General features: G+C 49.8%; 2 protein-coding genes across 3 annotated transcripts; both read right to left on the reverse strand.

Annotated features, from left to right (window-relative positions):
* Positions 1-27: 27 nt before the first annotated feature.
* Positions 28-3,235, reverse strand: BCL2L15 (BCL2 like 15). Its single transcript, XM_048926171.1, has 4 exons — positions 2,518-3,235; positions 1,646-1,785; positions 699-914; positions 28-184 (listed from the first exon to the last, which is right to left on the reverse strand). Exons 1-4 carry the CDS (start codon positions 2,621-2,623, stop codon positions 167-169), a joined length of 480 nt encoding a protein of 159 aa, XP_048782128.1. The 5' UTR covers positions 2,624-3,235; the 3' UTR covers positions 28-166.
* Positions 3,236-3,352: 117 nt separating this feature from the next.
* Positions 3,353-10,885, reverse strand: AP4B1 (adaptor related protein complex 4 subunit beta 1). 2 transcript variants are annotated; one of them, XM_048926167.1, is made up of 10 exons: positions 10,720-10,885; positions 10,407-10,631; positions 9,161-9,291; positions 8,770-8,917; positions 7,597-8,093; positions 6,788-6,871; positions 5,722-5,825; positions 5,411-5,618; positions 4,863-5,147; positions 3,353-4,592 (listed from the first exon to the last, which is right to left on the reverse strand). In XM_048926167.1, the coding sequence occupies exons 1-10, from the start codon at positions 10,830-10,832 to the stop codon at positions 4,165-4,167; spliced, it is 2,223 nt and encodes a 740-aa protein (XP_048782124.1). In that variant the 5' UTR covers positions 10,833-10,885; the 3' UTR covers positions 3,353-4,164. The 2 variants fall into 2 exon arrangements, with proteins under 2 accessions (XP_048782124.1, XP_048782125.1); XM_048926168.1 differs by lacking the exons at positions 10,407-10,631; positions 10,720-10,885 and having other exon boundaries at positions 9,112-9,224.
* Positions 10,886-10,891: the final 6 nt, after the last annotated feature.

The raw sequence follows: 10,891 nt of genomic DNA on the forward strand, positions 1-10,891 counted from the left end.
AAGAAGAAAAACAAATAACAGCAAACATTTATTCCTTTTTATTCGTAGTGATACAGAATTTCTTTATAAATTACAGTTCTTCTAGCAATCTCCTGAAGAAATATAAAAGCAATTGTCCCAGTTAAATCAATGAAAATCCCAGCTTCACATTCTGGAAGGTTGTCTCTCAGTTGTCCAACTTCTCCTGGAAACAAACAAACAAAAAAACCAACCCTTGTGTGTATTTTAGAGGAAAGATTTCAGGTGGGTCTGAAGTTGCTGGCAGAACAGGAAAGATGCAGGAAGGCAAGGCACGCTTGGCATCTTCCACTGCGACCTCTCCCAGCCTGACTGCATTGTTCCACCGATAAAACACACCAGGTGGTGTCCATAGAGCCACATGAGCAGGAAAGTGCTTTTTGTATGAATAATCCCCAGTACTTTGATTACAAACTAATGCAGCAAGCTTAGCTCCCAAGGCACTGTGATAAGGAATTAACTCCTGACGCAGAGAAGCAGATGGGAAGTTTGGTGCTGACTTCAGTAGATCTTCACCAAGGCATTGTGCAAAGCCGTTTGCACAGCTACTTGCAGTGTTAGCTGATGAGTGGGTTTGAGAGCAGACACCAGGCAGAACAGCACATAGGAAAGCTCAGAGATACAAAGGAATGGAGCCATCAGTGCTCAGGCACACAGGACCACAAACTTCACATGCTTACCCATCCTCCACGGGTCTCAATGTAGTTTTTCACTTGAGCATTTTCATTAATCGCTTTTACGAGGTGACCAGGATTGACATTAGCAGCTCCTTTCTTAAGAATATACATCATCAGTTTCACAGAAACAGAGAGAAAAGCTCTCTCATAGACCAGCTCAGGGTTCTGGTCACTCCACCTTTTGCAGAGAGAATCCACAGCAGCCCCAAATTTCTCCATCTGCAAGCATCAAGAGGGCAGTTTGAGCTTCTTCTTTTTAAGAGATAATGTAATAAGCAAGTCTTGGCTCTCAATCAACATTCAGTTAAATTATTGTATTTATTTACTGCATTCACAACTGAAGCAGGTGTCCCCCACAGCCTCCTGGTGGTACCCACACAGCACAGGATGCCCAAGGCAGGGCTCTCTCCTTACTATGGCTTGTACAAATGAGAGCAGTGGGAAGCATGTCTGCAGACCTAGGCAGGACAGCTTTAACCAGAGCTGCAGAGAACCTTAAACTAGAAGTACAAGCAGAACACGCACCAAAACTGTGCTGGCTCTGACTTCTGGGCAAGCTGAAGCCCTGCTCCCTGGAGCACACCGTCTCCCCTCTTCAGTCTTTCTCTTACACACAGCATTTGCCCCCTCACCAGCCCTAAACTGCATCTTAACTCCTGCAACAACAGGTCAGCCTGTGCAGTGCCAGGTCTTGGAATCAGCCAGCTCCTTTGGAAGAGACAAGGAGAAGAGTTGTGAGAGGTCAGTGATCTGGATAAAGGCAAAGAACCGAGTGGGTCCTGCTGGCAGGCTGCTGGCTGCCACGTCCCTTTTCCTCAGGCATCTCTGCCTCCTACAGCACAAGGTGCATTCCTCCCTAGGCTTTTGCTGTTCTCCAATACAAGAAGAGCTGCAGGCTGGCCTACAAACAAAGAGCAGCCCAGGGCCGGGCGGGATGAGGTGTCCTTTACCTTCCCCATGAGTACTTCATGAAGAACCTGTGAGGAAACCCTTTCAAAATCCATGTTGCACTGATCGCCAATCTGCCGCAGACGACTGGCAATAATAACGGGGTCAAAACCACTTGGCTCTTCCTCAGACTGCACAGACCCTGAAACAAGGAAAAGAGGGAGCAGGCTGAGGGCTTAGGGTGTAATGCACAGCAAGGCAGAGAAGAGAGGAAGAAGACAGAGCCACAGAGCGATCCAAACTTGGGAAGGTTTTCAAAGGCACACTGCGCAGATTTCAGGCTCATAAAAGCATTAGAACTTCTCAGCTCAGCTTCTTAAAGTGGGGTTATTGCTTTTTTTTTTTTTTTTTTTCCCTCTGTTAAAAAATTTTCCATAAAAATATGCCGAGACAAAAAGGTTTTGCTTTTCTTTGTTCTGAATGTTCAGCCTGAAGGAGATACCCGTCACCGAGAACTTCAGCAGAAGTATTTCCAAGCTTCACAAAGCCATAAGGAACTGAAAACAGGACCTTTCAACAGAGTAATGTGCACCCTGCTCTCCTGCAGCACATCCTGCCCCGCTGCCCAGGCTGGAGCTGCAGGCCCACAGGGACACCCCACACCTGGTGCAACCCATCTGCCCCAGAGGAAGGAAACCAGGCGGGGGCTGATGGGGACTTTGCCCCCAGGTCCCACCAAGGCAGGCTGCAGCTGTGGTCTCTGTGGGCTTCTGACAGCACCACCCCACTTTAACTTATCCCCCAGCACGGGCACAACTCGGAGCTCATCACAAGATAAAAAAACCCCAACACCCGGCACCAAGCTGCACCTCCTGCCTTTACATCTCTCCAGCATCCTCAGCAAGAAGGATCTGCACTGAACTGCAGGCCTCACCTCCTGAGTCTGTCTGCAGGCATCGGAAATCGGCTTCATCCTCATTTAGGAGATCATCAAATAAGGCTTCCACAACACATGCTGTCTGTTCCTCAAAAGTCCTCATGGCAGCTTTCTCACCCCAAGCTGCTGGCAGACAGGAATGCCTCCCAGCCCTCGGGCTGAGCAGCGCCTCTGAATGCTATCCTCCTTTTCCCGTCCTTCCGGGAGCAGCATGGCTGCAGGCCCCTCCTGAGGGCTGCACAACCTTTGCCCTCAACCATGATTACTCAAACTACAGGCGTGGCTTAGTTTCAGAGTAAGGCATTGCCATGGAGATAAAATTAATTGAAGGATTACATGAAGCCAAGGATCATCGCTGACTCATTCATTTATCAGGAAAGGTACCTGGACAGAAGGTAGAATCTTGAAGTCCTACCCCAGATCAGCACACCATGCAGTGCAGCCACAGCTGAGTGAAGGGTTGTTTGCCAGCAAGCCATCAAGGTGAGGCTTGTTGAGTAAAAACTGCCTCAAATGAGTGCTGCAAAGGACTCCCCCAAATGCATGTGTTGTACTCCTGTACTTAAAGAGACTGGAAAATGGTATAGGAAACCTACTACACTCAACTTCCTTTATCTACATTTCACTTCACCCCTAGATAGTTTGGGTATTACAATAACTTGGCACGCAAGATTGAAATAAATTATTGCACAACTGCTTTTTAAAGGTTTTAAGAGAAGTGGAGAGAAAAAGTTCTGTGTAAAATGAAGGCAGGATCTGCTGTGACCATGTGAATCCATCCTGCAGAGCTCAGGCAGGAGTCCTGTGAACAAACACTCCAGAAAGCAGCCAGGAATGATTCACTTCTTTATTAGGAAAATCAGAAAAGAAATTTAAGACTTGTCTGACAGGGGCAGCAGCGAATCAGTGAAGTGCATTCAGAGATACAATACAGTCGTTTGGAGAAAGCACTGTGAGATAATTTAGAGAACAGGGTTAACAAAGCCATGCCTTGCCCTGCACAATAGGCACCACAACAGCAACCTGCAACCTTAAGCCAGGGAATTTTCCTTTGGTTTTGCCATTGTACAGAACGCTCAGTGGAGTGGAACACATAGCACAGCTGGATCATTTCCTGTTTCTCTCTGTGTCCTGGCCAAAAGCTACTTTAGTGGGAAGAGTGAGAGCTGAGGCTGACCAGGTGCAACTTTCTGTCCTTCCTCACGAGAACGATGCAATGGTTTTTGAATTAATTACAATTCTCACAAAAAAAAAAGAATAACAGAAAAAAAAAACACCAAACCTGTCCAAAACATTGCCCTGAATTTTGCTCACTTCTGGTTCCATCAGTCACACTGGTGCCTTGTGACAATCACGGCAGGTGTCAGCATTTCTGATTTAGATCAGCAGCAGCAGGCTTGCACACATTATTATCCTGTCCTTTCCCCAACCCAGGGGAAGATGCCCTTTACCCTATCCTGCTCACCAGCCTCAGTAGCTCTGCACAGCAGCACTGAGCTCCAGCTGTAGCTCTCCTTTGCCCAATGCTGACAACACTTCTGCAGTTCAGAAATACAAAACTTGCATCAAGAATGGCAAACTGAAGCCAGAGGAGAAAACTCTTCCTATGACCTGAGCAATCACCCCAAAAGGAACAGAGACCCTTCAGGATCTGAGCCCAGCAACTGCCTCCACAGCAGTCCTGAACACAGACATGAAGGCCTGCAGTGCCTCAGGCTTTGCCTCACTCTGCTTCACTGCAACCTGCATCCCTGAATCTTCTGCCTCGAGCAATAGCTCTGTCAGGAAGAGGCAACCACTGTCATCCTGAGCAATGAAATAAGCTTTCCATGGCTGGACACCAGCTTTGCTCATAGCAATGGTCCGGATGTGGACGACATGAAGAGCAGTCTGGATAGTATCTGGATGAACTGTTCCAATCCAGGGCAGAGACTGCTGGCAGCCAACATCCAGGCTCAGCCAGGTCTTCTCAAACTGTTCTGCAGTCAGGGCGACATCAGGAATTAAGGTAAGGCTGCCTGTATCAGGATGAACCTTAAGGACTTCCTTACTCCCTTCAGAAATCAGTGACTCTGAAATCAAAGCATAAACAAATGAGATGCAGTTTTTATTCCCCTATTACCAGTTTCACACAGAACATCCCAGGGGGCCAGCAGATGAAGGCTGGAATTACAGCACCCTCAGCAGCAGCCTCCCTGGGCTAATGGGGCGGTGATCAACCAGGCATTGCACAAGATATTAAGAACACTGAAGTGTTCTCAAAGCACTGTGGTCTTTTTCCAAAGGAACTCACATGAGGATGTCTACTGACAAGAGGAAACTGTGAGGGTGATGCTGGTTACCTGTGCCCCCGTTCCCAGAGTCTGTACAAGGAGAAAAAGCGTAACAGGGCTCCCCTGGCTGGTGAGCAGTGACAAGTGCCCAACGTGCTTTGCCATAAATAGGTGCAAGGGTGTTGAACTCAGATGCCCACGTATTCACAGGTTGTTCTGTTTGGTCCTCCAGGAGCCCTAGGGAAGGGTCTGACTTGGGGCTGCACAGAACCCGTTTCACTTCATCCACACCGGACTGTAAGAGGCGATAGTAGAACAGCCCACGGTCTCGTACTGACATATCTTTCTCCTCCTCTGCAAAGTTGAGCAACAGATTGTAGAGAATTTGAGCATTCAGATTTTTCCCCGGATTTCATGACCCCTGAATATTAAAAATCCATTCCCAGGGATACAGTGTAAGCCTGTCACTCTCACTAATCAGGGACAAGACACAGCCTAATGCATAAAACTACATTACTTTGCCACCCTCGATGGTCACTGCAAGGATGCTGACACTGCATCAGTGCACCAGGGACGCGTCAAAAACAGGCACCCAAAAGCTGCAAGAGGAAACCCACCTATGCAGTGATAGAGCAGCCTCCCCAGCATGTCCTGACACTCAGCAGGACGAGACAGGAAAAGTCGCACCAACGCTGTCAGGAGCTCCATCTTCACTGCTGGGAACACCTCTGTTTTCACATTCTCCACCAAGTCCTCTAACACATAGGGGGCGTTTGGTACTTTCTCACCATGTGCACCAAGGAGCCAGATCAGTGCTTGCTTCCCCTGAAGGCACCAAAAAAGAGCACATTCTGTTTCACAGGACAGCTATATTAACAGTGTTGACATGAAATCAAGAGACACGAGAACAAATCTAAAGCCACCTTACCTCACTGTCCTGGATGATGTCCTCACAGCCAGGCAGTGCCTGACACACTGCATCTGTGCACTGGGGACACAGCCAAACCAGGTCCCGAAAAGCCTGTACTACAGCTGCAATGAAACAAAATTCTCAGCATTCCCCAAGAATTATAAAACTATTAGGCAAAATAAGTAAAAATAAAACATAAATGAGAAAAGAGTCAAAAGAATTTGCAAAGTTTTAGCTAGGGAGGTCATGACTATGATTTGAGACACTCTCCTTCAAAATCCCAATATGCTGCCCCTGTCAGAGCACAGTTACACCACGCCTAAAATAAAGTACTGAAACTTTACATTGTTCCTCTTGCTTCTGGAAAGTAATCTCCCTTTTGGACATTCCCCAGCCTTTAGAGACTGACTCACGATGTCTCAGGCACACAAGGTTAGAAAAACAAACTGAAGCTAACACCAATTCAAAATGCATCACATGAACTTTAGCCCAAAATGTTAAAGGCTCTGTTGCACCCTTACAGAAACTCTAGCAGCTATTAATGAGCCAATTCAAGAGCTGACTGTAAGCATGTGACTTTGAAAGCTGAAAGCAAGAGCATTACAAAGAGGGCAGAAATAGCTAAGGGAAGTTAGACCTGAGGACAGCAGAAGAAAAAGGCAGAAGTCTGGGTTGAGTTGAATCCGACTGTTACATGAGGAAAAGAAATCAGGAAGATTTAAAAGACAGAAACTAGGAGAACCAGTCAGAAAGAACTCAAAATCAGACCTATTAACCATCAGGGCCTTCACAAAGAGTTAATAAAATGCCTCTGCCTTCATCCCTTGGAGTCAACAGAAGGCAGCCAGAAAAGAGCCTCCATATCGTATCAGACCAGGAGCGCAGCCATCACCATCTCCAAGGAAGAAAACCTACAATGTCAGGTCACATTCCACATCCCCACACAACCAGGAGACTTCTACCTGGAGACACCAAGTAAATTAAATGTCAGGTGCCTCCTAGAGCCTCAAGCTTTGGGACCACAAGCCTCAGCAAAGCCACTTCCTGGGAGCTTAAGCCATGCAAATAACACAAAGGTGATTACCTGACGTGATGTGCTCCTGTTGAAGCCCCAAGAGCTCTGTCAGAATCCCCACGCACTGCTCTGTGTATGTCCTAGCAATACTGCCTGCAGAGACAACAACAAGGATACGAGTCAACCACGAGCCCAACTATTCATCACAAACTCATTTTAAAGAAACAGTCGTCTTCTCTTTTTTCTATTCTTCTCTTTTTTGACTATTTTCTGACAGTCAGGTGAGCACATATTCTCACATAAGGCACATGTTCCTTTTTCTGAAGCCATACCTCTGAGAAAGTCTGCACTTTTCTTAACAGAGCAATGAGAAAAGCATTTTAGCATCCCTGGCTTTCTCCTAAAGAATGCTATAAAAACTTACATATTTTCGAGGTTGAAAAAATGAAACCAAACTGCCCCAAATCACCTGAACTCTGCCTCCACCACAACTCAAACAACAAGCAAGTATTAAAGCAGCTCATCCACCCGCTACAGTTCCACTAAGACTTAACACTATCAGGCTCATTTAAGATGAAATTATTTCATTCAACCTTGTCATTCATTTGTTTATTTGGAGCATCTCCTCAGAGTGTTGACATCTGAAAAAGATTCAAGGCATTACATGCAGCCCGAAACAGCTCAGCACCGGGATGGCTGGATGAACCAGCATCCTTGTGGTTTATAAACACACACAAAACATCCCTGGGGAGCAGGATTGACCTGGGGCTTCAGCACAGATCAGCTATTTGGAATGCATGCAGAAATACTTCAGCAGAGAAAGGCCGACCTTAAGACTGAGGGCTGCAGCTGCTTCTGAAGCAAGGCAGAGCTCTCACCTATGGCAGAGATCGCCCCCTGGGCCAGCTCCACTGATATATCAGTGCAATAGCCCTTCAGCTCTTCCAGCACTTGTTGCACATTCTCATCATTCACCAGCTCACACAACACTTCCATCTTCTGGCATTTGATGTAATGGGGTTCTGAATACGAGCAGAAGAACTTCTTGTAGTGGCTGCTAAAATGGCCAGGAAGACTCCCGAGGATCTGACGCACGTGGCACAGCGCAGTGAAGCACAGCTCCCTGCTCTCCGAGGTGCAGGCAGCCAGCAGTGGCCCCTTCACCCTCACCAAAACATCTGCCTGCACGTGTGGGTACTCCTTGGCCAGCACGAGGAAGAGCTTGGTGGCTGCCATCACAACGCTGGGGCTGCTGCTTTTCAGATACCCATCCAGCAAATTGAGAATGTTGAACAGCTCCTCCTCAGTGCGGGGTCTGTAACGCAGAAGGAAGGCAAGCACCTCGCTTTGCCCCCACTGATCCAGGTCAGCCATCCTGCCAAGGAAATAAACACCATTTGCAGGAGTCAGGATAAGTGTGTAAGGATCTGTGCTGTGCAAAGTGCAGACTGTAGCCCTTAGGTTGCTACAGTCTCCACTCCCATCAAACACTGCGGGTTTTTTTGTGAGACCACAATTCCATCTAAAAAGGACCAACCAATGTACCTGTTATAGGCTTAACTCAGTGTCAATCACATGCACTTTTGCTGACATAGAGCTTAGAGAGACAGAGAAACACTGACAAGATCCCTGGCCACAGCAGCACCTTGCTTTTCCAGATCATTTTGCTACACATAGGGAAAAAAGTTGGTATCTGCAGATGATATATGTGTCACGTATCTTACAATTGATTGGGAGAAACAAACCAGAACATCCTTGTACCACAATACATCACGTGCAGTGCCATGATTTTAAAGGATAATTGCATTAACTTACAACTCCAAGCAAAGCAGCGGCTGAAGCAGACTCTGGAAAAGCTGGGCGGTAAGATTTTCTCTTAAGACCTTAGCACAAAAACGACTGATATGCTTTTAGGATGGGCGCCTTCACCTTTAGGGTGTCTGACATTTCCAGATCTGATGGGAGCCCAGAAGCACTCACTGCTATCTGTACAAAATGCAACAGACAAAACGAGGCTTCCAGTGCCACCTCTGATATGGAAGAAGACAAACCTGTTGAGGAGATGATGGGCAATAGGTTTGTTGATGACAACTCCTCCCTCTTTCTTCAAGATCTCTTCCAAAGCCCTCAGACAGTTCACCACCACGATAGGGTCCTGGTCACGAAGCAGGCTGTACAACTCATTCACCAATGCACCGTCTGCAAAGAAGCAAAGGTGCTGCACCAATATTCTCACTCTACAGCAGCCTTTGGCACAGCCACGTGGAAGGACGTGTGATGGGACGGCGTGATGCCAGCCCTCGGCTCCCCACCATGCTCAGCCCTGGGCTGTTTCCCTCCTCCTGCCCACGATCTTGCAGCAGCCCAAGGAGCCCAGGACAGCCCAGACCAACCTGCCACGTCCCTCCATGCTCAGCGACAGCGCAGTGCCTGCCAGCTCACCCACTTCGGTGTCTCCTTGCAGCCTGTGCACCTTGGCACAGCCCAGCACAGCAATCCTGCGCACGTAGGAGGCTCTGTCCCGCAGGCCATTCAGGAGGGGCTGCTGCACATATTCCTGCATGCCGGGCAACCTGTGGGCAGCAGGGACGGGTCACACAGAATCACAGAATGGCCCAGGTTGGAAGGGATCTCAAGGATCGCGAAGCTCCAACCCCCTGCCACACGCAGGGCCACCAACCTCCACATTTCACACCAGCCCAGGCTGCCCAGGGCCCCATCCAACCTGGCCTTGAACACCTCCAGGGATGCACGGGGCATCCACAGCCTCTCTGGGCAGCTGTTCCAGCACCTCACCGCTCTCATAGTAAAGAACTTCCCCCTGACATCCAGCCTCAATCTTCCCTCCCTCAACTTCAAACCATTTCCCCTTGTCCTGCTGTTATCTCCCCTTTCCAAAGAGTTGATTCCCCTCCTGTTTGTAGGCTCCCTTTAGGTACTGCAGGCTGCAATGAGGTCACCCTGCAGCCTTCTTTTCTCCAGGCTGAACAAGCCCAGCTCCCTCAGCCTGTCTTTTTGGGGAGGTGCTGCAGCCCCCTGATCATCTTTGTGGCTCCTCTGGACCCTCTCCAACAGCTCTCTGTCTTTCTTGTACTGGGGGCTCCAGACCTGGACACAGCACTGCAGGTGGGGACTCACAAGAGCAGAGCAGAGGGGGACGATCACCTCCCTGTCCCTGCTGGCCACCCCTCTGCTGATGCAGCCCAGGATCCCATTTGCTTTCCAAGCTGTAATCACGCACTGCTGGCTCATGTTAAGCATTTCATCCATCAGGACCCCCAGGTCCTTCTCTGCAGAGCTGCTCTCAAGGACCTCTCCTTCCAGTCTGTATAAATGCCTGGGATTCCTACAGCCCAAGTGCCAAACTTTGCACACTGTTGTATTCAACATCATTAGATTCACCCAGGCCCACTTTTTGAGTTTGCTGAGGTCCCTCTGAATGGCATCCCTTACTTCCACCGTGTCAACGGCACCACTCAGCCTGGTGTTGCCGAGGGCGCACTCTCCATCATCCATCTCATTGATAAAGACGCTAAAGAGCTCCGGTCCCGAGACAGAGCCCTGGGGGACGCCGCTCACGGGATCACTGAGGGCCCTTCCTCAGAGCGAGGGCTGAGTGCTGCCGGGGCAGGAAATATACGGGACAAGCGTAGAGATGACAGAGGAGAGCCCGGATCCCCGCACCCACCTGAGGTCGCAGAGTCCTCGCAGCGCCAGGCCGCGCACGGCAGGGCTGGGATCGGCGCAGTCCCGTCGCAGCGTGTTGACAGCCAGCAACGCCAAGCGGGGCATGCGCGGGGCGTGCGCGCACACGTACAGCTGCACCAACTTCTTCTGCACCACGTCGGCCGCCGCACCCGCCTTCACCATCTCCGCAAACAACCCCGACACGTCCGCGCCCTGCGTCATGAGCCTGCGGCAGACACGGCGCGGCCGTCAGCTGGCCCCGGCCCTCGGCTGACCCCCTCCCTCCCGCCGCCCCGCGCCGCTCCGCCCCGCACCGGATGACTCGCAGCACGGCGGCGCGGTACCGCAGCGGCTCCGCCTGCACGTGCGGGTTGCTCAGCGCGCGTCGCAAATCGCGCAGCACCTCCTCGCCTCCCAGGTACGGCATGGTCGCACGGCTCCCTGCTCCGCTCGGCTCCGCGCCCCACCGCGCACGCGCCGCCCCTC

The sequence above is a fragment of the Lagopus muta genome, chromosome 24 (genome assembly GCF_023343835.1).
Source record: "Lagopus muta isolate bLagMut1 chromosome 24, bLagMut1 primary, whole genome shotgun sequence".
Taxonomy (NCBI): domain Eukaryota; kingdom Metazoa; phylum Chordata; class Aves; order Galliformes; family Phasianidae; genus Lagopus; species Lagopus muta.